General features: G+C 56.9%; 1 protein-coding gene across 7 annotated transcripts in view; it reads right to left on the bottom strand.

Moving 5' to 3' along the window:
* Nucleotides 1–24268, bottom strand: part of MBOAT2 (membrane bound O-acyltransferase domain containing 2) — a 122975-nt gene extending 98707 nt beyond the window's left edge. For 2 of the 7 annotated variants that reach the window (XM_051833321.2, XM_051833323.2), the window contains exon 1: nucleotides 24081–24268. In XM_051833321.2, the coding sequence (XP_051689281.2) occupies nucleotides 24081–24155 (75 nt within the window). In that variant the 5' untranslated portion in view covers nucleotides 24156–24268. Of the gene's footprint in view, nucleotides 1–540; nucleotides 1877–1920; nucleotides 2466–23575; nucleotides 23842–24080 lie in introns of those variants that run through there. The other 5 variants (XM_051833329.2, XM_051833319.2, XM_051833318.2 and 2 more) reach the window with 5 other exon arrangements.
* Nucleotides 24269–25139: the final 871 nt, after the last annotated feature.

Raw genomic sequence — 25139 nt, 5'->3', positions numbered from 1 at the left:
CTGTATGATTCCACTTCCATGAGATGTCCAGAAAGGCACATCTGTGCAGATGGAAAGTATCAGTGGTCGCTTAGGGCTGAGGGAGCTGGGAAAAATGAGTGAGCGATTTCCTTTTGTGATGAAAATGCTCCATGAGGCAGGACGATGGCTGCACCGTCCAATGAGCTGCACAGCACATAAATCATAACTTGTAAAGCTGTTAGAATACAGTGTGCATCACCTTTAAATGCTATCTACACCTTCCAGCCACCAAACAGCACCTGTCATCCGGAAGAGGACAAGCACCCCCGCCCCAGGCAGCGCACGAGGCGCTGTCCCAGTCCCTGGCCCTCCCTGGGGCGTTTCAGCCGAAGCTGCCGAACACAGCTCTCTTCCCGGGAGCACGGAGGAGCTGGCTGCATCTGGAGCCTCCCCTGCGGCAGACAGGGAGAAGGGGCCACCCCGCCAAGAGAAGCAGAGCGCGGACAGGAGCAGCGGGGAGGGACAGAGCACGGACAGTACTGCAGGGGCATCTGTGTGAAGTGGGTCTGTGCGACTCACCTCCAGGAGACTGCTAATACCTCACCTCCTGGCCAGCTCCGGCTCTGTGTGACTGGTAAACTTCCTAAGGATCCAAACAAAAGAAAACTAAACCCTTAGTCTCTCATGCCCAATAAAAAGAAAGCAAACACCGGAGAGAGCACACACAGCAATGGTTAAAGAAGTCAGATGGACTTATGTTCAAATCTGAGTCCATGGTTGACCTAAGTGACCTTGGGGGCACTCTTCAACCTCTCCAATCTTGTTATCACTTCCACAAAATGCGAGTTCAGAGTTTAGCTTCCTTAAAGCAGTGGTGGGGAAGCACTTGGCTCATGGACCGTATAAAGCCTGTGAAATCATTCGGTCCAGCCTTGCCAAGGCAACCACGACCAGGACAAAAATTCCATCAATCTACAGCAAGCTAATTTTTAAGTTCATAATTTTACACGGCCTGAACAACGGTATACATATCCAAATGGCCCCTGGCAGAGGCAAGGTTCCCTACCCTGCCTTGAAGGGAGGGTAAGGTAAGGATTAATGAGACAACCCAGGGAAAATTCCCCACACGGTTCCGTCACATGGCAACACTGAAGCACAGCCTACGGTTCCCAGGTGCGTGTTCTACCTCCACAAACGCAGCGGAGCGCAGCGTGTTCTACCTCCACAAACGCAGCAGAGCGCAGGGAAGCTCGGGTTTAGAGCAAAGGTCGCTGAGGAGACTACAGGCCAGGCTTAGAGAAAGTGCACCCGGCTTCCTAAAAAACGTCTCTCCTTCGTTTGCAAAGCTCATCCCTAAGACGTTAGAGGGTAAACACGAGCCAGAGCCGGACGTTCATTCATAGAGCCTTCGCGGTTCCGGCCAACCTCGCAGCAGTTTGGTCACGGCCACCCCCTTTCAGCCTGAGTCTGCACCGCTCTGGGAAACCACTCCTCACTGCGCTGGCCAGCGCCAGGCCACTGCTGAGGCTGGCAGCGCGTGGGAGACCGCCCCGCCTCAGCCACGCAGGCTCGGCCGGGCCTCTCCCCCCAGAGCCTCGGCGACCCCCGGGCTCCCAGCTCCGGGTCTGTCCACCCGCCGGTGAGGACCGGCTGAGACGCCGCCGCGCTCAGGCCAGCACAGGAGCTGCAGCCGCGAAGACGACAGGAAAGGCGCCCCGCCGGCTCTCCCGGGAACCGCCCCGCCGGCTTCCGAACCCCGCGGGAGGACGCCGTGCACCGGGCGGGCGGACAGCTCCGAACTCGCCTCGCCTCGTAACGCACTGCCGGAGGAAGGAGGCCTGTCTGCGCGGCAGGGCCGAGGCCAGGGCCCACACAACCGGCCCCGCGCAGGCTCCGTCCGCACCACGCGGGGCACGCGCGCGCCTTCACCGCGACCTTCTCCGGCACACACACACTCACACGAGGAAGCCTGGAACCCACGGACTGCACGGCCGCCCACGGCGACTCACGACCTGGCGATCCCCGGGCGAGGCGCGGGCAGCCAGCCATTCGTTTCCAAGAGGATGTCACACCGAATTCACGCAATTTCTTCCAGGAAACAGAAGTGACTCCGGCCTGTGTGTAAACTTCCCGCCCGCGGCCGCGAGTCTCTCCGCGCTCTCGGACCCACGTGCGCGACCACCTGGCGCCAAGACGGCCTGGACGCAGCGTTCACCGTTTACGACGGCAGGCCGTGTCGTCATGATCTCCGCCTGAAGAACCTCCTGAACACGGAGACCAACCCTGACCGCGCTGTGACTAGTCCCGTGTACGTTAACAACGCCACACGATGGGCTGCCATCCAGCCTCTAAACAAGGAAACCCTGGCACACGTGAGGACATCGCGGGAGTGAAATGAGCCAGGCACAGGCAGCCCCACGCCGCGGGCTTCCACTCCCGCGAGGCGGCGGAACACGCGGAGAGCAGAGAACTCGGGCTCTGCGCATGCGCCAACGCCAATCCACGCCTGCGCCTGCGCCTGCGCCTGCCCGCACGTGCGTGTGCAAGTGCGCGTGCGCGGCAAGCTGGAGCCCAGCCCGGCAACCAAGATGGCGGACCTCACAGGTCTTGCCCCGAGGTTATTTAAGACGTGGGTATACCGCGCTGAAGAGATGCAAGGCAGTGATTTCAGGGGGACTCACCCCTCCCCGGGGAGAGATGGGAAGGGGGCCTGCGGGGAGCCTTGATCGGCCTTAGCACACACACGCACACACACCCAGCACAGCGTGGCTGCGTTCACTCTCCCAGAATCTGACTTTCACGCCGTTCCCCAGGAAACGGGGACGCAGCAGCACAAGAAACTGGAAACCCGGCACTGTGCGGAGGGAGGGAGAGAAAACCGTAAAATTTCCCGGTGTTGACTTAAAACTGCATTTTCTAGCAGTAGTGGAGCAACCTTACGTACACGGGCGGCCTGTCCCCTGCCGGCCTCGCGAGCGCATCAGCAGCCGGACCGGACCGCTCGGAGCCGGCGGAGCGCAGGGTGAGCGGCGGGCCTGCAGGCGGGGACCAGTCAGCTGGCCCTGTGTCCCTCTGGGAGGGAGGCGGCAGGACTGGTCCGCTGGCTGCTGCAGGCTCCCCGGCGGCTTTCACGCAGCTAAGCCCACTCTAAGCCGCGCTGGCCGGGGATGAAGTCAGACTCGGGGAGGCTCAAGACCCGCACTTTATCCACGTGCTCTGCGGAAGGCGAGTGTCCGTGCAGCTTAACCTCGCCCACCACCGCGACCAAACGGCCGTCTCTACCCCATCACAACAAGTCTCAAGTACAAACTCTTCAAAGACAGGACTGAATCCGGAGCGCGTTTCTGCCTCGAAGTCCACCGCCACCTGAACTCGCGTGGCGGCAGGAACACCGCAGCCCCACAGCCCCACAGCCTCCTGCCCCAGTTCCGCCCCGGCGTCTGCCCGGCTGCTCGGGAGCAGCGTCCCCTGGACCCCTCTTTCCCTCCGCGTATTCCAGCCCCCCGAAGTCCCCTCGGCTCCGAGAGCGTGCCCCAGAGAGACCGGCACCTGCCAGGGCCGCAGCAGCCTCACCCCAGCTGCTCTCGCCACCAGCCAACTCCTCTGCGCACAACACCTGCCAGCTACCCTACGCACGGGCTAGCCCGACGGCTAGTGCAGAGTGGAGTGTGGGGTGAGAAGGGAGGCTGCGGTGGAGACCCCGAGACACCTCAGCCCCGACCAGAGGTCTCCCCCGCAGTGCTCAGTCACAGCCAAGGCCTTTGCCTCTGACACAGGAGGAAGGTGACGCATCATCTCCGGTCTCCCTCGCAAACAGCCCAGCCCGACTAATCATGAGAAAAGCATCAGACAAACCCCACTTGAAGAACATTCCGCAAAAATCCCTGACGGGCTGGCGCTGTGGCGCAGCGGGTTAACGCCCTGGCCTGAAGCACCAGCATCCCATATGGAAGCGGGTTCTAGCCCCGGCTGCTCCTCTTCCTATCCAGCTCTCTGCTGTGGCCTGGGAAAGCAATGGAAGATGGCCTAGGTCCTTGGGCCCCTGCCCCCGCGTGGGAGACCTGGAGGAAGCTCCTGGCTTCGGACAGGTGCAGCTCCGGCTGTTGCGGCCAATTGGGGAGTGAACCATCAGATGGAAGACCTCTCTCTCTACCTCTCCCTCTGCTCTCTTTGTGCAACTCTTAAAAAAAAAAAAAATGGTCCTCCAGGCTGTCAAGGTCATCAAAAGCCAATGAGAGGCCGGCGCTGCGGCTCACTAGGCTAATCCTCCGCCTGTGGCGCCGGCACACCAGGTTCTAGTCCCGGTCGGGGCACCGGATTCTGTCCTGGTTGCCCCTCTTCCAGGCCAGCTCTCTGCTGTGGCCTGGGAAGGCAGTGGAGGATGGCCCAGGTCCTTGGGCCCTGCACCCGCATGGGAGACCAGGAGAAGCACCTGGCTCCTGGCTTCGCTGCCATTGGAGGGTGAACCAACGGAAAAGGAAGACCTTTCTGTCTCACTGTCCACTCTGTCAAAAAAATAAATAAATAAAAATAAAAATCTGCCAACTGGACAAAGTTCAGCAGGGTCAGCTCACTGGTACCCCATCTGCTCTCAGCAAGGGACTGGAATTAGCCAAAAGCACACACTGGCTCCCACGTCAGAAATGATGCCGGGCCCCCAGGTCAGATGGCTGCACACGGCCTCTCTGTGCCCCAGGCTTCCTCACACGAGGCAGCTGTGTTCCAAGGACAAACACTCCGAGGATGAGAGAGAAACAGAGCCACGAACAGATGAAAGCTGTATTTTTTTTTTAAGATTATTTATTTTGAAAGAGTTGCAGAGAGAAAGGGAAAGATCTTCCATCGCTGGTTGACCCCCAGTGGGCCGCAACGGCCAGGAGCTGCATCTGGGTCTCCCACACGGGTGCAGGGGCCCAAGGACTGGGCATCTTCCACTGCTTTCCCAGGCCACAGCAGGGAGGTGGACAGGAAGTGGAGCGGCTGGGATGCAAACCACCGCCTGCATGGGCTGGCAGCAGCTTTAATCACTACACCACAGCGCCGGCCCCAGCCACCCCGTTTAAAGATCTGACTTCAGAATCACGTAGCACCGCTTCCACCATTCCACTGTCAGCTGGAGCAGTCACAAACCCATCCAGGTTCAAGGGCAAGGGAAATGAATCCAGTCTGGACAGGAAACCACAGGGTTCTAAGAAGGCAAATGCAACGGGAATGCTGCTAGGACGTTTTAGGAAAACACAGCTGCGACAGGCTGGAATGTGAATGTGAATTTGAGGGAGGTCTCCCAAAAACATGGGTGGCAAGAGAGATCGTCTGCGACAGAATTCATGTAGAACGGCCAGTCTGACAGTTCCACAAAGAACACAAAACACAACAGCGGGAAGAAACTTCCAGAGAAATGACCTGAACTCCGTCCCAGAGCTAAAGAACACAAGCCCCGGGCCGGTGCTGCGGCTCACTAGGCTAATCCTCCGCCTTGCGGCGCCGGCACACCGGGTTCTAGTCCCAGTTGGGGCACCGGTTCTGTCCCAGTTGCTCCTCTTCCAGACCAGCTCTCTGCTGTGGCCCGGGAGTGCAGTGGAGGATGGCCCAAGTGCTTGGGCCCTGCACCCCATGGGAGACCAGGAGAAGCGCCTGATCCTGGCTTCAGATCGGTGCAGTACCGGCCATAGCAGCCATTACGGGAGTGAGCCAATGGAAAAAGAAGACCTTTTTCTCTCTCTCTCACTGTCTGTAACTCTTCAAATAAAAATAAATAAAATAAAATAAAAAGAACACAAGCCCTGGAATTGAAGGAATTTAGCAAGTATTTACATAGACACAATAATGCAAAGTTTAACATCAAAAAGATAAACAGAAGATCCTAACAATCTTCAGGAAAGAAAATCTGCAAACTATCAAGAGAACTAGACATGAGCAACGCTGTATGATGAAAAATAATAGAACACACCTATTGTTAGAAAGGTGTCACTCCCCCTCTTCGTGGAGGAATGACACTAAACCCTGCCTAGGTTTCCTATCCGAGTCACGGCACCATTATGTCGCTCCCCCTCTTCGTGGAGGAACGACACAGGACCCTACGCTGTTCTTCTGTCTGCTCGGCCCTCCCTGGGTTTGCTGCTGGTTCTTCCCGGGTTGGCTACCGACCCTTCCACCTCCGTGGAAGGGCAGTGCCCCCTGCCACTTCCCCCACTTCCCCGGGGGAGCGGCACACCACCGGCCAGCTCTCTCGGGGGCTGCACAGGTGTTCCTTCAGATAGCTGTTCCTGGTGCATGTTGTCTCTCTCCTCCTTTATAGTCCTCTTCCACCAATCCCAACTCTGCTGCCCACACGCCGAGTACGCTGCTCTCCTGCAATCAGGAGCAGGATCAGCTCCTGCAGGTTATTGGTCCCACTGGAGGCAGCTGCGTAGAAGCTGTTTCCTCCTCTCCCAGCGCCATATTGTGGGAGAGCAGATGCATAGAGTAAGTCTTAATTCCAGTAACAGTCTAGTCCGAGTTGCTCCCCACAGAAGGGAAAACTGTTTTCAATCTGAAGTTCTGGCTCAAAGACTCACAAAGTCCTTCTTTATATTCCCTGGTATGTATGTATGTATGTGTGTGTGTGTGTGTGTATGTTTATAGAGAGTAAGCAAGCAAGCTGGGAACTCAATCCAGGTCTCCCACACGGGTGGCAGGAACCCAACCACTTGAGCTGTCACCTGCTGTCGCTCCCCCTCTTCGTGGAGGAACGACACTAAGTCCTGCCTAGGCTTCATATCCGAGTCACGGCACCATTATGTCGCTCCCCGTCTTCGTGTTGGAACGACACAGGACTCTGCGCTGTTCTTCTGTCTGCTCGGCCCTCCCCGGGTTTGCTGCTGGTTCTTCCCGGGTTGGCTACTGTCCCTTCCACCTCCGTGGAAGGGCGGTGCCCCCTGCCACATTCCCCACTTCCGCGGGGGAGCGGCACACCGCCGGCCGGCTCTCTCGGGGGCTGCACAGGTGTTCCTTCAGATAGATGTTCCTCTTAGATGTTCCTGGTGCATGTTGTCTCTCTCCTCCTTTATAGTCCTCTTTCGCCAATCCCAACTCTGCTACCCACACGCCGAGTACGCTGCTCTCCTCTAATCAGGAGCAGGATCAGCTCCTACAGTTTATTGGCTGAACTGGAGGCAGCTGTGTAGAAGCTGTTTTCTTCTCTCCCAGCGCCATATTGTGGGAGAGCAGATGCATAGAATAAGTCTTAATTCCAGTAACTTAGTCTAGTCCGGGTTGCTCCCCACAATCACCTAGACCCCAAACCTCAGCACTACCATTATCTGCATTTACACAAGGAACTGAGGCTTCCACATCTCAGAGGTCAGGTGACCTGCTGCCACTGCTGACCTAACAAAGACACACCTGCCACCATCCGAAACCACCGCACAAATGCACAAGGCAAACTGAGTTCCCAAGTGAAACCCAAGGTGTCAATAAAAGGAAATAGAAGTTAATGCTAAGGCCAGCCGGCGCCGCGGCTCACTAGGCTAATCCTCCGCCTAGCGGCGCCGGCACACCGGGTTCTAGTCCCGGTCGGGGCGCCGGATTCTGTCCCGGTTGCCCCTCTTCCAGGCCAGCCCTCTGCTGTGGCCAGGGAGTGCAGTGGAGGATGGCCCAGGTGCTTGGGCCCTGCACCCCATGGGAGACCAGGAAAAGCACCTGGCTCCTGCCATCGGATCAGCGCGGTGCGCCGGCCGCAGCGCGCCGGCCGCGGCGGCCATTGGAGGGTGAACCAACGGCAAAGGAAGACCTTTCTCTCTGTCTCTCTCTCTCACTGTCCACTCTGCCTGTCAAAAAAATAAAAAAAAAAAAAAAAAAAAAAATGCTAAGGCCAGCGCCACGGCTCACTAGGCTAATCCTCCGCCCGTGGCACCGGCACTCCAGGTTCTAGTCCCGGTTGCCCCTCTTCCAGTCCAGCTCTCTGCTGTGGCCCCGGAGGGCAGTGCAGGATGGCCCAGGTTCTTGGGCCCCTGCACCCGTGTGGGAGACCAGGAGGAAGCACCTGGCTCCTGGCTTCAGATCGGCGCAGTGCGCTGGCTATAGCAGCCATTTGAGGGGTGACCCAGTGGAAGGAAGACCTTTCTCTCTGTCTCTAACTCTGCCTGTCAAAAAAAAAAAAAAAAAAAAAGAAGTTAATGCTAAAACAAGTCATTTATTATCATTTGCTGATCACTTAAAGAAATGAAACGGGAGGGGCACTGTCGTGTAGCAGCTGAGGGAACTGTTGCAGTCCCAGCTGCTCCACTTCTGATCCAGCTCCCAGCTAACGCACCTAGGAAAGCAATGGAAGATGGTCCAAATGCTTGGGCCCCTGCACCCACATGGGAAACCTAGAAGCTCCCAGCTTCTGGCTTCGGATCAGCCCAGTACCAGCCACTACAACCAGAGATTGATCTTTTTCTTCCTCTAAAATAATTTTTTAAAAAGAAAAAGGGTGGAGATTTGGCACTACAGTTTAGGCATTTGGGGAATAAACCAGTGGATGGAAGATCACTGCTTTTCAAATAAAATTTTTAAAAGTACCATCTAAAATAAATAACACCCTCAGGCTCACAGTCCATCAATTCAACAAATTCTGACTGAGCACCTGCTCTCTGCCAGGCACCAGGCATAATCAGTGCAGGGAAATCGGCCCTGCTTCCACGGCGCTTACATCGAAAAGACCACTAATAACCAATGAACGTGAAATACCAGACACCCAAGCTGCTGTCGGGTGAGAGTGAAATGCCAGGAGGCAGAGGCGGCTGAGGAGGCCGAGAGCACAGGGCTGTGCCCTCTGCAGACTGCAGCGCCGGCCATGCAAGGGTCTGGGTGGCAGGGGAGTGTGCTCTGCATACCAGGGAGCCAGGGCCCAGGGAGGAGGGCGGAGCTGCAGGAGTGAGGCTGGGGAGGAGCCAGGGCCAAATGAGCAGAGATTTCCGGGAGCTCTGGGCAGGGGAACGGCATCTGCACTGAATGTCACCTTCGCCTTCACAAAGCCCAGGGAAAGTGGAATTGAAAGACACGTTCATTTTGGTGCAGAAACTCTACAAGTGGCTCCTTTTCGTGTTAAATTTCTCTCCACACTAAACAAGCCCAGAATGAGAACTTGTAAGCAAACACTAAGAATATCTTGAATGAAGGTGATATTCTAGAAGTGCTTTTAAGTAACCGCTGGATTTGCTTAAAAAAAAAAAAAAAAGCTTCAAATGGAATTCCAAATGGTCTGGAAGCTTAAAAATTAATTTAGTATCATTTTTCTAAAAATAAAAACGCTATCATCGGGGCAGGCACTTGGCCTAGAGTTAGGGTACCAGCTGAGATGCTCACAACCCGTATCAGAACTGCTGGGTCTGAGTCCAAGCTCCAGCTGCCCATGCCAGCGTCCTGCTTATGCAGACCCTCAGAGGCAAGAGGGTGAAGGCTCACGCAGTTGGATCGGTGCCACCCATGTGGGAGACCTGAGCTTTGTTGCTGGCTCCCAGCTTCCACCTCAGCCATTGTACCAGGAAGTAAACCAGCAGATGGAGTAGATTCCTCAGTCTCATAAATAATAATTTAAAAAAAAAAACAAAGACAATGTTATCATAAACTTACAGGCAATGCAAGCATCTATTAAATGCCTGCCAAGGTAGGCAGGAGACACAGGTGAGTGAAACCCAGTTCTTACATCAAAGGCAGCTGTCACACGGTGACGCTCTAGTCACCAACACTTGCAAGATCTGCCAAAGGCAGAGGGATGGACAAATTCTCAATACTTCCACCTGGACCATGAAGTCAGCGGAGTGGAGGACACACACCCACTGCCCATGACCCCAAGACCCTTCCTGCACAAAGCATTCAAATTCTGAAAGGCAGAATTGCGAAGAGACAAGACAAGTACGAAGCATAAGAAAGATATCAAGGGAGAAAATATAATCATAGTAACTTAAAAGAAAAATTTAAAATTTTAATTTCTTAAAACAGTAATTTTCTATTGTTTCAGACCCAAAAAATATTTTTCCCCACAGAAACAAATAGGTCTATGCACCCAATCCATTTATATGGAAATGTACTACAAAATCAAGACAGCAAAACACTTCAAACAACTGAGGAATAATTAAACCATGACACACACAAATAAGAGAACATTGTAAGTTTTAAAAAATAATTTAATAAAATCACAAATGATTCAAAATCCTAGATAAAAACAACAGGTAATAAAAACTGCAATATGAGCCCAATTTTATTTAAATATATACAGACACACAGCCTTGAAAAGAGGTAACAAAAGTCATTTCTGGGTGGGAGACTAATGGATGACTTTAAAACATCCACATTTATACTTTTTTGAACCTTATAAATTTTATACGAGATGTATTCTCTAAGTCGGATTAAAAATACACAAACTCAGTTCCCTGTTAGGATACATAATATATCAGCGAAAACACAAATGGAACTGCAGAAGTGCAAAAAGTCAACATTTTTACATATGATAAAGGAACCAGCCCCACACAGCAAGAACATTCTGGGGTCCCTACCCTCACCTCCCTTGAAGTTACTCACCCTCAGTGACTCAGCCCAAACCTACTTTTCTGCTTTGATCGGGTTCCAGCCCTCAGAAGCCACGTGGCCTGAGGCCTACGTCCTGGTCATCTGCAGCGTCCCTAAGTTGGTGGGGATCAGGGATCGTTTAATAACCTATTCAGCAGAACAGCGATGATACAAATAATGCATTCATGCACATTTACTGTTAGCATTTGAGTACTGATTTTCAAATATAAACAAGCATTCCATTCTACCTTTAATTTAGAATGAAAAGACCCTTAAATGTTAACACACTATCAGTTAAAATGTAGACACGCTTATTATTACAGTAGCAAATACTGTACGTGATGAGTATGAACTGTTAATAGGGACACAGAGTCAATAAGAGCATGGAGAATGAGTCTGTTTATATGATTTTTAGGAGCCAAATTTTAAGTGAGAAGGACTGCATTATTCTGTAACGCTCTTTGCTACGGTGTGGGTGTCAGCTCAGATGTCCACTGTCCCCCACAGGGCACAAGTGCGAAAGGCTTCGTCCCCAGGCGGTGCTGCTGGGAGGTGGTGGGCCTGTGGTGGTCCACAGGTCACTGGGGGAGGCTGGCTCTCCCAAGAGGGTGGGTTACGAGAGCCTGAGGACAGACCCAGGCATGCTCGCTCTTCTTCGGGCTTGCCATGCGGAGCTTCCTCCACCGGCCCACTCTGCTCACAGAGGCCCAGGCATCGGGCCACCTCATCCCGTCCAGAAGTCTGAGCTGAGTAAACCACTTTCCGCTATAAAGTCACCGCAGGTGCTTCAATGTGATAATGAAAAACTAATAGGCTCTTTGTTAAAAGCAAAGGTTAACTTTTATTTTCTTTTATTTAAAAGGCAAAGGTGGGCGGGGGGAGGGGGCAGGGAGGGAGAGAGAGAGAGAGATCCATCTCCAATCCACTAGTTCACCCCTGAACGACTACAACTGCCAGGGCCGGGCCGGGCCAGGATGAGCCAGGAGCTTGGAACCCAACCCAGGTCTCCCACACAGGCGGCAGGGGCCCAGCCACCTGCACCACCACTGCTGCTTCCCAGGGTGCACGCAGACAGTCAGCTGGAGCGAAGGAGAGAGGGAACGGGAACCCCAGCACACGGACACGGGCTGCGGCCGTGCCGTGCAGCAGCTTAGGGGCTAAGTCTAAATGCCCGCCCTAAAACAATCTTTTTTTAAAAAACTGGGTAGTGTGCTGACACTCAGCAAAGTAACCTTTCTAGAACTGTATTTGATTTTTAGTTACTTGGTTTCTTTTAAATGAAAAGGCTCTATTTGTGAATTCTAGGCACGTCTGGTGAGAACAATTAAAAGCACAGCAATTAGCTCTACCATCTCTATTTCACCAAGGGAAAAAAAAACCCTAAACTCATTCACTCAAACAATAACCATAATGAATCACACAGAACAAAGATATATAAAGCATAGGAACAAAGAAGGAAAATGTTAATGAACTGAGTGTCCAAAATATGTAGTGTTCTCATTCATTAAATGTGAAATCAGCAGTCTTGGTGGGAAGGTTTTAAGAGGTAGCTCCTGCTGTTTTAAATCTATGGTGGGAAACAAGTCTTTGCAGAAATGATTAGAAGACACTGCTGAGCACTGTCAGGAGCTACCAACCAGAAGCCTCCGCACTCCGGATGACGTGCAGCCCTAACTCGGTGTGCACTGCAACACCAGCCATCACACACGTGCTCAAAACCATGATCTGCTGATCCTCTAAAAATAGGATCCTCGACAACACTTTTGCTGCATTTCATACACGCTTTGGTTGTATGGTGTTATCTCACTGAACACACAGTCGACCAGCTCAAGTAGAACAAGCCCACAGGGTATACAGAAGTGGCATCTGGGGGCTGGCGCTCTGCCGTAGCAGGTAAAGCTGCCGTCTGCAGTGCCGGCATCCCATACGGGCACTGGTGCAAGTCCCGGCTGCTCCACTTCTGATTCAGCTCTCTGCGGTGGCCTGGGAAAGCAGAAGATGGCCCTGCACCTGCGTGGGAGACCGCGAGGAAGCTCCTGGCTCCTGATCGTCGCAACTCCAGCCATTGCAGTCAATTGTGGAATGAACCAGCGGATGCAAGACCTCTCTCTCTCTCTCTCTCTCTGCTTCTCCTTCTGACTTCCAAATAAATAAATAAATCTTAAAAAAAAAAAAAAGTGGAATCTGGGGTATACTTGAGGGTTTCTATCACTTTCTCATCGGCATGACTTATGAGAATGTGCCTATTATCTAATCAACAAGCTTTTCTAACTTTTAGTGCGTTTCTGTAAACAACAGAGGTAAACGCAAACCTGAATGAGGACAACCTGGAAAGCCAACTTTCAGATGTGGGGCCACGCGGTCCCGGGAGACCCAGAAACACCACCCCACACCACCCAGTCCTCACTGGAGCGCTGGAGCCTGACACCCAGCATGCTCGCGCAGGCTTGTGTGGCAGCCACATGGAAAGCAGTGAGATGCCTCCGTCCCCTGGAGGGGAACCGTGCTGCCCGGATTGTTCCAGACGTCTGCAAGCACAGAGGTGCTGAAATCCCCACCCAGAACTCCCCAGACGTGGAAGCAGAGGCCCTGGCCAAGGCAGCAAGCTCGGATGGCAGCCACCAGAGACCTCGGCAGAGTGGACAGAAACGGCTCTGCTCCTTAGGCACCAGGTGCCCACAGACAGAGGAGAAGCCCGAGTGACTCACAGAGCGTGAAAGTGACACCACGCGGCTGAACCACTGTGAACCTGGGCCGATCAGGAACCCACGCTGAGTCACCAGAATCTAACGAGACACACGTTTGGTTTTTAATCCGCGAGCGCTGCGCTCCGCCTGCCAGGATGCAAAGCCCAGCAATCAGTACATATTTACCCACGAGCAAGTCTGCCCCTCCTTGCACAGCGTTTCCTCAACCGGAAGCTGCCCACTGCTCTGCCGTCCAGGGAGGGGCCTCCTTCAAGGGTCTGGCTCAAACAACGCCTCGCCCCAGGCAACCCAACCCAGAGCTGTGGTCCTTTCTCCCCAGGTAACTCCGGAGCGTGCTGGGGCCTGCCCGGCTCTTCCACTTAAACAGAGCCATGGCTGGGCACAGCTCCCAGCTGCCCTCCAGCCTGCCCTGAGCCATCTCATGGAGACCTGTGCCATGTGACAAAGCCCTCGCAAAAGTGACGTGTGCGGAACAGCTGCACGCGTGCCACCTCAGGCCAACAACAGACGCTTGCTTTGTCTGCCGAAGACTAGGCTGTGAGTTCTCCAGCCTCTGATCTGGGGAATTTGGGGAGCAGCAAGCCACACCGGACCCCAAAGCTGCCCGACCCCAAGAGACCAGCAATCTGTTTGAACAGACGCTGCCAGAGATTCATCCTCAGGCCAGAGCTGGAGGAGCACGGCCCTAGGTGAACCAACCTCCAGCAGCTGACACCCACCGGCCAAGAAGAACAAAGGTATGAGCAGGGAGCGCAGCACTACCCACAGATGTGAACCACTCACAACAAAACTATTAAGTAAGAAATAGAAGCTTCTATCATCTTTTTATTAAAAAAAAAAAAAAAAAAAGACTATTTACTGCGGCCAGCGCTGTGGTGCAGTGGGCTAATCCACCGTCTGCAGTGTCAGCATCCCATACGGGCACTGGTTCGGGTCCCGGCTGCTACACTTCCCATCCAGCCCCCTGCTAATGCACCCGGGAAAGCAGTGGAAGATGGCCCAAGTGCTTGGGCCCCTGCACCCACGTGGGAGACCCAGAAGACGCTCCTGGCTTTGGATCAGCACAGCTCTGGCTGTTGTGGCCATTAGGGGAATGAACCAGCAGATGAAAGACCTCTCTCTCTCTCTCTTTCTCTCTCTCTCCCCTCCCCTCCCCTCCCCATAACTCTGACTTTCAAATAAATGTCATAGAAAAATGGAAACTAAAAATCATAGAAAAATGGAACTAAAAGGTAAATTTATAAAAATAAAATCCATAAATTCCATCATTATACATTTGCCAATCCAGAGTTAGGCACAAATTAGGGAAAAGTAGTTGGATATTTTCATTATTTCCTGGAGGTCCCTGCTTTCAATAAAAACGAAACACCAGTCAAGAGCCTTCTAGAAATGGTCCCAATGTGCTTTCATCTTTAATATTCCAAGGAGGAATTTTTTAATCCCATCAAGTCATTTTTTGCCCTACACCACATCCCTGAAAAAAACTGCACAGATTAGTCTCGTGCTATAAACTCTAAGTCTATGCCCAAACTGTCTCAGAACATGTTTCTCTCTATTTTCTACACCTTAAAAAAATGAGTCTTTAGAAATGAGTCCCCCTAATTCACACCACAAATTGTAACTCCCAGTTCCACAACCATCAGAATCCCCCTCTTCATGGGGCTGGCGCTGTGGCATGGTGGGTAAGGTCCCCACCTGTAGTGTGGGCATCCCATATGGGCACTGGTTGAAGTCCCAGCTGCTCCTCTTCCGATCCAGCTCTCTGCTATGGCCTGGGAAAGCAGTAGGAGATGGCCCAAGTCCTTGGGCCCTTGTACCTGCGTGGGAGACCCAGAAGAAGCTCCTGGATCCTGGCTTCATATCACCACAGCTCCAGCCATTGCGGCCAATTGGGGAGTGAACCAGCGGATGGAGGACCTCTCTCTCTGCTTCTCCTCTCTCACTGTAACTCTTTCAAATAAATATATAAATGTTTAAAAAAAAAAAAAAAGAGGCCCCCTCTTCGGTTCTGATCAGTACCTTGGAATCTCCACTGAAACCAACAGGGGCTGAAACTCAACATTCTGAGGCCAACATTTTCCTTTACTATGTGGCTTTAACGTATTTTCCAAGAACAAAAGGAGAACAGCTGGCCTGAGCGCGCAGGAAGTGTGCAGAGACCACCACACCCGCAGGACACAGGATCAGCGTCTTGCGCTAGGGACCCCTTAACTACCTCCCCAGACAGTAACGGTGCCCCCGCTCTGCCCTCTACCCTCAGCCTCATGGCTCTGCACGTACACCAAGCGCCTCCGTCACTTCTATTCTTGGAATGTGGCTAGTATGACAGCAGCTGCTCCAGTCCTAGGATTAGAACAGGCACGCCAGCACAGCGGGGCACACTGGGCAGTCACCCGAACTCCACGCCTGACGGCTCACCCCCAGACACAGCGCTCTGGCCCCAAACCAACACCCACTCTCGGAAAGCTGAGAACGCGACAGGGGCTTGTGTAACAGTCAAGACCACCCAAAGCTTACTTCACTCCCCATACACAGCCTTGATGAGGCCTGTAGTTCTGCCTATCATTTAGTTTCAAAAAGAACCAGAATTTTGATTGTATAAGCAGTGAGTTATTTAACATACATGGAACTGAACAACTTAAACATACCTAAAATTATATATTATCTGTAACTCTGACTTTCCACAAACACCTAGTCTGGTACAAAACAAACCAAACCCCAAACTGAGTTCCTATGGGATTATGGATTAAGACAGGAAGCACGTTACATCTGTGTCCGAGGCCTGGGCAGGAGCAAGGCAAGCCCACCAGAGGCCTGGGCCTTCCAGGAGAGAGCAGCCTTCTGGCTGGCCGGGCTGGCGCTGGCTGGTCTCCTCACTCCTCAGAGCGAGCTCACCCGCTCCTGGTGAGCTACCCCGGGAGTGTTACCTGAGCATGCACCTGCTACTGACCAAAAGCCAGGCTTCCGCAGGATTGGACGGGCTGCTTGGAGAGCCTGGGTGCCGGCGGGGTCCTCCCGGAGGGCCTCACTAGAGGGGACACTGAGAGTGGCAGCCCTCTGTTCTTCACAAATAAGGACAAGGAGACCCCAAGGTTTCTTTCCTCTGAAGTTCAGGATGCGGATGCTGGCTCAGCTTCCCCATCCCCCACCCTGTCGTCATCCAGCTGCTCTTTCATTCTTCTTGGATCGTCTGCCCTAGCCCACCCCCCCACCCCCGACATTCTTCAATGTTTTGCACGTCTTCAGCACCCTTCTCCTAAGTAGCCCACTTGAATAAAGTCGGCCGCAGAGGCTTCTTCCTACCTCGCGGAGCTCTGCTGAGATGCCCACGAGCCACGCGGACCAAGGGCATCAGACCTGTCCTGGCTGCACAGCTGCTGAGACACACGGAGCAGCCGCAGAGACCCTGGGCTTGCACACGGCCCTAAACCCTGTGGGAGCACAGGCGCTGCTCAGCTCTGCTCTGCCTCCTAGTCCAGAAGACACAGGTGCCAAAGGAAGGGGCAGGCACACAGAAAAGACCCCTGGAAGCAGCCAGCCCAGCCCCGCCAGACCTCAGGCCCCAGGCCACTGCCTTTCTGCTCCTGGCCGACTCCCCAGGGGGAGCCGCGCTGTTCCAAGGCCGGCGGTCACTCCCTCCGTGGTGCCCCGTCCGGTACAGTCTGGCATGGGCTAGACACTCAAGTACTTGCAGCCTGGATGACCAACAATGCCCTAAAGAATCTGGAGAGCTTGGGGGATGGGCTGGGGCCTCTGAGCCCCAGGCAGCACCTTCACGGTGGCCAGCACGCAGCGCGCTGTGCTCTGCCCTCTGCCACGCCAGCTCCTCAACGCTGACAGCAGCCTGGGAGGGGCCTGCTGTGCGCCTCACCTTACAGACGAGGAAACCGAGGCTGAGCAGAGCCATCACCTACCCAGGCACGCAGCCGACAGGTGACAATCAGAATGCCAGTCTGTGCCCCTCACCACACTGGTCCACCTGCTCCAAACGTGCCGCCACTACAGCATCCTGAACAGAAGGGGTGCAGCGATGCAGGGGCGGGGCCTGTCTGGGAGGACCGCTCAGCCTGGCAGGTGGTGAGGTGGGAGGGGTACACAGAGCCAGGGCCAGGAGGGCCTGGCCCACAAGGGCGGCCAACTCCCAGGGAAGCGTGGGCAGGCCTCCTGTGCCACTGCTTCCTGCTCTCCATCTACACCACAGGGAGGCCCCCAGGGAGGCTCCTAAGACAGAGTGGAAGAGGCCACCTCTGCTGTGTGAGACAGGACAGGCTGGGGAGAGTGCGGAACACGGAGGGGCGGAGCCGGACTCACCAGCTGTCGCCCTGCCCTCAGCTAGTCCACGCGCCAGCTGTTACAGATGCGCTGCGTGGGACCTAGGAGACAGCCCACCCGGGAAGCTCAGAGGCAGAGGCCGACGCACGTGTGCTAGGCACAAGCGTGCCACACAGGCTAGGGGCCCAAAAAGGGAGCCCAGTGACTGGGAAGGCGGGGACACAGCGGGGGAAGCTGCATCACCAAGGCACCGGCTTAGGTGAGCGCGGACAAGTACGAACGTGCAGGCCACAAGGGCACAGGGGATCCCAGGCGAGGAAACCACTTCGGCCAAGGCCCGGGGCTGCTGGACAGGAGGACCTCATGCACTTCAGGTGGCAGCAGGCCAGGCTCCAATCTACAGCTACCACGTCCACACTCGGCCAGCGCACAGTGGCAGCAACATGTGGGTGAGGTGGGACAAGCATCCTTCTGGCACTCTCTGTCTGCCCGAGGCCAGCGGAGCTCAAGGCCCAGCACGGCAGGAGCGAGGGGGCCCAGGCCTCCGTCCCACGGAGCAGCCAGCAGGGCGCACGGTGTTCAGTATGTACAGGTTACACGTACAAGGGGACGCAAACCCCTTACACCCAAAAACCGGTCCCACTTCAGGGCCGCCCTGCCTAGGGCAGAGTACACTCTGAATTTCATTGTTCCTAAATCTTGCGATTACATAATCAGTAGCACGGTTACACAGCATTATATTTTAGAGGTGACATATTCATTTGTGAAATGCAAACATTTAAAACATCACATTCAGGCCGGCGCCGCGGCTCACTAGGCTAATCCTCCGCCTTGCGGCGCCAGCACACCAGGTTCTAGTCCCGGTCGGGGCGCCGGATTCTGCCCCGGTTGCCCCTCTTCCAGGCCAGCTCTCTGCTGTGGCCAGGGAGTGCAGTGGAGGATGGCCCAAGTGCTTGGGCCCTGCACCCCATGGGAGACCAGGAGAAGCACCTGGCTCCTGGTTCCTGCCGTCGGATCAGCGCAGTGCGCTGGCTGCAGCGGCCGTTGGGGGGTGAACCAACGGCAAAAGGAAGACCTTTCTCTCTGTCTCTCTCTCTCACTGTCCACTCTGCCTGTCAAAAAATAAAAATTTAAAAAAAAATTTTTTAAAAATCACATTCATATAAACTTTTACAAATACGGAGAGCCTATAAACATGGCTCGGGTCTTTCTCTACCTCTGAGGGTGCTGTCGGTGGGGAGTAGGAGCCCCTTAAAATGCAGATTCCCTGGCACCCACTGACGTCTCAGCTGAACCTGGAAACAGGTATTTTTAATGGCAATCCCAAGTGATTTCGGGGCAAACTTTAAAAAGTGCTGCAGCAGGCCACACGGGAGTTACGAGGAGTTCTGAGCAAGCAAGACTGACTGCACTGCCTTTCTCAAAGTCTGCCGCTGGATTTGGTCACTAGTGTCAGAGACGGAAGCCGACGGCAATGGTGGTGGCGCGCTGAGCCAGGCTGCTGCCTGTGAGGACAGAATCCTGTGTCTGCAGCCCCCGCTTCAGATCCAGCTTCCTGATAATTAATGTGCCTGGGAGAGCAAGGAAGCATGGCCCAGGTGCTTGGGCCCCTGTCACCTGCCTGGGAGACCCAGACGAGTTCCTGGCTTTGGCCTGGACGGCCCAGGCTGTTGCAGACATTTGGTGAGCGAACCGGCAGACTGAAGCTGTGTGCTGGTGCACTGGTCATGGGCTTGGAGCATAAGGGCCCATTACGAGTGCCTGTTCAGGTCTCCCAAACCCTGATTCTCTCTCCCCACACATCAGCCCCTGCCCCCTTCTCCACAACCTACACATCCACTAAAGCAAGATTTCATGTTTCACTCATGTCATTCTTAAAATTACACACTGATCACACTCCTGAGGGCCTCACTGACAGCCGGCAGAACCCAGCTGTGTCGCCGATGGAAGGCAGAGGCTGTGAGTCCATGTGCTCTTCTGTCCGGAGAGCTGGCCCTGCCGGACCCCCCAGGGGGAGTGCACGTGCCGTGACCACAGCGGCAGGTGCTCCATAAGCAGGGAGACCAGGAACACTCGAGCAGCAGTCAGGAGGCAGAAAAACAACTTTCAACTCCAAATTCAAAACCAGATTTTAATCTGAGTTTAATCGCTGTGTAGGCAGATGACTGAACCTGAGCCGTCTATTTCCCATCCTAAAAAGGAAGTCCTACAGATTAAAGATGGTATATGGGGACAGATGTTAACAGCTCAAAATAAAAAGTCAGTTCCAAATAGCTCATCATTTCCAAGAGGAAGGGATGGTGCGAACATCTACTAAGAGCCAGACATTTTACAGACCGTTTTTAAGGGTTGTTTATTTATTTATTTACTTGACAAGTAGAGCACAAAGAGGGAGCGAGGGAGAGACAGAGATCTTCCATCAGCTATTTTACTCCCCAAAAGGTCACACATCCACGGGGCCTGGACCAGGCAAAGCCAGGACCCAGAACTCTATCCCAGTCTCCACGTGGGTGCAGGAACCCAAGCACTCGGGCCGTCTTCTGCCGCATTCCCAGGCGCATTAGCAGGGAGCTGGACCAGAAGTGCAACAGCGGGACTTGAACCCGCGCTCCAATATGGGACGCTAGTGTCGCAAGCAGCATCTTAACCCACTGCACCACAAGCTGGCCCAACCTACTGCAGGTACCATGTATTACTGTCCTCATTCCACAGATGAGGGAAATGGGCTTAGAGGAAAACACAGTGCTTCGGCAAGGCGCACAGGTCTAGCGGTCCCGCTCCAAGCCTGAGCACGCCGCCCCACTGCCCCACGACAGTCCTCTGCGAGCCAGAGCAGCGCGCGCGGGGAAACCTACGGTAGCCGGGCTCGCTCGGCTGCTCCGGTTAAGCAGGGACGAGGGCTCAGCGCTCTGCCGCCCGCAGCGTCGCAGTACTCGTCGGCCTGCCTTCCTCCCCTGTGTTTTTATTTATGTTCCTTCCAACTCACCCTACCCAAAAAGGAATTTAGGAATGCTTCCGCAACCGGTAACACACACACAGCATCACAGACTTTTAAAACCCGGCCCCACACCCATTCACACAGGAGAGTCACGGATGTGAAGGGACTGTCCACTCAGAGGGCCCAGAACCCAGCCTCGGGGCGGCCAGGCCCGGGCGCCTCCCTGACGTCCAGGGAGCGTCAGCATTCCTGCTCGCGTCGCTGTCCAAGCACACGGGAGAGAGGGAGCGAGCGAGGCGTTCCCGCCCTAACCTCAGTACACGCAGGGCACCTAAGCACACCCCTGCACTCCTCCTGCCACCTCCCGAGAGCCATCATCTCTAAGTTCACTTGCTTCTTCATCTACAGAGTGGGGTTCATCACAGCTCAGGCCTGGAGCATGAAAAAAATAATGCTTTAAACTGCTCTGTTCCCTAACGTATCATTCACTTCACGGGGGGGGGGGGGGGGGGGGGCAAAAGAAAAGTCAACCAACCAACCGCCCAGAGAGGGGACAGGGATCTCAGAAGTCTGCACGCAGCCCTGAGGCTCACTCCTCCAGCCTTGAACCCACGGCGCAGCCTTGTGAGGATTCCTTTCAATAACACAAAGTCTGGGGCCGGCACTGTGGCACAGCGGGTAAGGCTGCTGCCTGCAGTGCCAGCATCCCAGATGGGCTGCTCCACTTCCCATCCAGCTCTCTGCTGTGGCCCGGGAAAGCAGTGGAAGATGGCCCAAGTCCTTGGGCCCCTGCACCCACGTGGGAGACCCGGAAGAATTTCCTGGCTCCTGGCTTCGGATCAGGATCAGCGCAGCTCGGGCCGTTGTGGCCTCTGTGGAGTGAACCAGCGGATGGAAGACCTCTCTCTCCATCTCTGCCTCTACCTCTCTTTGTAACTCTGCCTTTCAAATAAAATAAATAAATCTTTATTTAAAAAAATACCAAGCAAGTGAAAGAGCCATACGCTGTAAGGCATCAGGGTTATTACCTGACTGCAGACTGTGTAAGGTGTAGCGTTCTGCCTCCCGCGCGCCCTGTTTCTCTGCTCCTAACCATTCAGAATCTCTGCAGCCTCCCTCGGGCCTTCCTCTGCCCGGCAGCTCAGCCCGGCATCTCCGCACCGACCCGTCCCGGGCCAGGGCCATTCAGTGACTCACCCGCAACCGGCCCTCTGCCAAGGGTGCCATCCTGGCCACCCCCTCCGCAGGGACACCCCCTCCTCTCAGCAGCGCTCAGAGCTCCATGGGAAAGAAAACAGTTGAGGAGGAGAGGGATGGAAGGAAGGCCACACAGTAACCTTATCTGGCAACTCAGAGCGCGTAAACCCATGTACCAGATAATACGGTCTGTCGAGATTAAAGACAAAACAAAAACTCTAAAAGTTGATCTGGGACATTTAATTAATCTTGTCTCATTTCATTTTGGAACGCACTGCGGGGTCTTAAAAACCCACCGCAGCAAGTAGCGGGGCCTGCTAAGTGGTGCGTCCGGCACTCAGCTCTGCCTGGACGCTCACTCTGGCCTTCCCTGCGTCCCAGCCGCCCAGGAAACCTCACCCGGGAAGGCACCCGCGCGGCCTGGGGCACCAGCAACCTCCGCGGTGGAGGTCACACTTCACTTAAACGCGAGGCCCTGAATAACCGCTACGGCTACCTCAAGGTCACTGTGGACTCACTGAAGGCTGAACCACCCAGGAATCTAGGGTAAGATCTTGGGCTCCCTCCCTCCGCGGCCTCAGCCCTACCTCCCTAACCTGCACAGGGCACTCAACTCCACACCTGCCAGTGCTCTCAGGAACCCAGACAGCTGCGGACACCTGCCACGCTGCGACCCCAACCCTCTTCCTGTGACACCAGAGCTGCCTTTAGATTCCGGAGGTTTTCAGTGCTCATTAGCACGTACCAAATTAACACACTAACAAGTTATATTTTTACACTCTTCCTGTTGAATCACACTACTTGATTACAACCAATTCTCACGCCTTCTCTCCACTTGCCCTTGATTATTTACAGGTTTAAAAAAATGAACTCCTCTTTTGTTCAGTTTGAAAATATCGGCTAATGGCTTTTACTCCTGCGGCTTCACGACGCGAGTTGCAGCTACCCCGCGAGCGTCAGTCACAAAGCAAGCCCAGGTCCCGGGACTCCCAGGGGTCAGTGCAAGGCACGGCGACTCGGCCGCTGCGCCCACGCGCGGTCACGCCTTTCCCACAGCGCGAGGCGAAGCCGCCGGGGCCTCGCCAGCTCGCTCCAGGTCGGAGAGCGGCCGCCCCAGGGCTGCCTTCGGCCTCCGACAGGTCTCAGGCGCTAAGTCCCAGGGCAGCAGCCCAGAGAGGAGACGCCTCCCTCGGCGCGAGCGCCGCGGCCGAGACACGGAGGGGCTGCCCGCTCGCCCGCTCTCAGCTCCCGGTTCCCCGCTCTCGGCTCCCCGCTGCCCGCTCCCGGCTCCCCGCTCCCGGCTCCCCGCTCCTCGGCTGCCTGTTCTCCCGGCTGCCCGCTCTCGGCTCCCCGCTGCCCGCTCCCCGCTCTCAGCTCCCGGTTCCTCTCTCCCGGCTCCCCGCTCCTCGGCTGCCTGTTCTCCCGGCTCCCCGCTGCCCGCTCCCGGCTCCCCGCCCCCAGCTCCTGACTCCCCGGCTCCTCGCTGCCCGGCCCCCGGCTCCCCGCACCCAGCTCCTGGGCTCCCCGGTTCCTCACTCCCGACTCCTCGGCCCCCGGCTCCCCGCTCCGGACTCCCCGGCTCCTCGCCGCCCGGCCCCCGCCCCCCGCAGCAAGGACATCCGCGCGCGGACCCCGCTCCGCGGCCTAGGAGGTAGGGGCTCAACCCACGGAAGGTCGCGCCCCGCCCTCAGGAGGCAAAGCGGAGGAGCCGCCCCGGGGCCGGGGTCACCCTCCGAGCCCGCGACACGCGGCAGGCCGCCGTGCGCACACGCCCGCCCAGCTGCTGCGGGACGCGCCGCGCGCCCGTCGCGGGGAGGCCTGCGCTGCGGCCCGGCCCTCCGCAAACGCCGCGCGGGGCCCGGCTCCCAGGGCCCGGCTCGGAAGCCTCCCGTGCCCCCGCACATCACCGACAGCCACGCACCCACCCCCGGGAGGGAGCACGGCGACGCGGGCGGCCCGAGCACACCTGAGCGCGCCACCGCGCGCGCGGGGCCGGGGCCACGCACACGCACACGCACACCGCGCGCGCGAAGCCCCGCCGCACGAGGCTCGCAGCAAACTTTCTCTGCCGAACAAAAATGGCGCTGCTCCTCGCGTGCCGGCGCCTCGGGAGCCTCCAGCCCTTCCAACAGCCGGAGTCGCACGGCCCCGGGAGCGGCTGCGGGGGCTGCTCGCGTCCGCGACGCCAATCCCGGGCCGGCCCCTCGGCCCCGGGCCGCCCCGCACCGCACTCGGCGCGGTGTCCCCCGGAGGCCGCCGCCATCCCCGCCTTCGCGCCCCGTCCACGTGCACGGCACCCGCGCGTCCACCCGCACGTCGGCGCGCGTCCCCTCCCCGCGGGCCGCGCCGGCCACGCGCCCGGGCCCACCCGCGCCGCGCGCCGGGGACCACGGCGGGCTCGGGAGCCCCTCCCCGCCCCCACCCGCCAGACGCCGGGCGGGGGGCGCGCGGCCGGCACGGCGCCGCGGTACCTGGTCGATGGGCAGCTGCACGGCGTTGCTGAGCGGCTGCAGCAGGGTGGAGCCCGTGGTGCTGGTGGCCGCCATGGCCAGGCCTCGCCTTGCGCCCGCCGCGGAGCCGGGCGACGCCGAGGATGGGGATGCAGCGGCGCGCCCGCCCCTGGGCCGCCCGCGGTCGGAGCGCCGAGCTGGGAGGGTCGGGGAGGGGCCGGGGGCGGCGCCGGCTCGCCACGCCCCCTCCGCGCGCCCGCGCCGGCCCCGCCCCGCCCGCCCCCCGACTTCCAGCAGCTTCCAGCGCCCCCTCCCCACCTCGCGCGCTCGCGCGCCAGACAGCCCCGCGGCCCAATCGCGGCGCGGCGACCCACGCCCGCAGCCAATCAGAGGGCGCTGGCCGCGGCTCGCCCCGCCCCCGAGCCGAGGACCCGCGCGAGGGGCGGTGGAGCGGCGGGGCGGGCGGCGGAGTGCGCCCCGCCGCGCCGCCCGCTGGTTCCGCCGCTGCTGGCGCGGGCATGCCTGCGCCTCCGCCCACCCCCGGGACGGCGGCCGCACAAAGGGCGGCCGTGGGGGGCGCGCCGGGGCACGCTGGGCACGGAGCCGGGTCCAGCGGCCGGCGGGAGCGTGGCTTCGCGGAGGGGCCGCGTGGAGGCCGGAGCTTGAGAGCGGCGGCGGGGGTCCGGGCCTCCCGCGGTGGGGCGCGCTCGCGGGAACAGGTGTCACCCGGGCAGAGGCTCGGAGAGCACCTCGGCCGGACCTGCGCGCTGGCCCCCGCGCGCCTCCGGCCCGGGGTCGGTGGGCTTCGAGGGCGCGGACCTCTGCGGCGCGCCCGGAGCTCGGCCCGAGGAGCTGCTGCCCAGGGAGGCCGTCGGGGGCTCCCGCCTCGGGCATCTGGCGCTTGGCCCTGTCTGCCCGCAGGCGAGGTGCTGCGCGTTCAGCCTGCTCCGTGAAGCTCCGAAGGCAGGTGGAGCCTCCGTCTACACAGCGGGCACACGCGGGCTGCCCTCAGTCGTTAAAAGCAACTGAGGCCCGGGAAGGGTTCGGGGTTTGCCCAGAGACTGGGCAGCATCCCGGAGG

The sequence above is a fragment of the Oryctolagus cuniculus genome, chromosome 2 (assembly GCF_964237555.1).
Source record: "Oryctolagus cuniculus chromosome 2, mOryCun1.1, whole genome shotgun sequence".
In the NCBI taxonomy this organism is placed as follows: Eukaryota; Metazoa; Chordata; class Mammalia; order Lagomorpha; family Leporidae; genus Oryctolagus; species Oryctolagus cuniculus.
The sequence above is the reverse complement of the archived record's forward strand: the minus strand, read 5'-3'. Positions and strand labels throughout refer to the sequence as shown.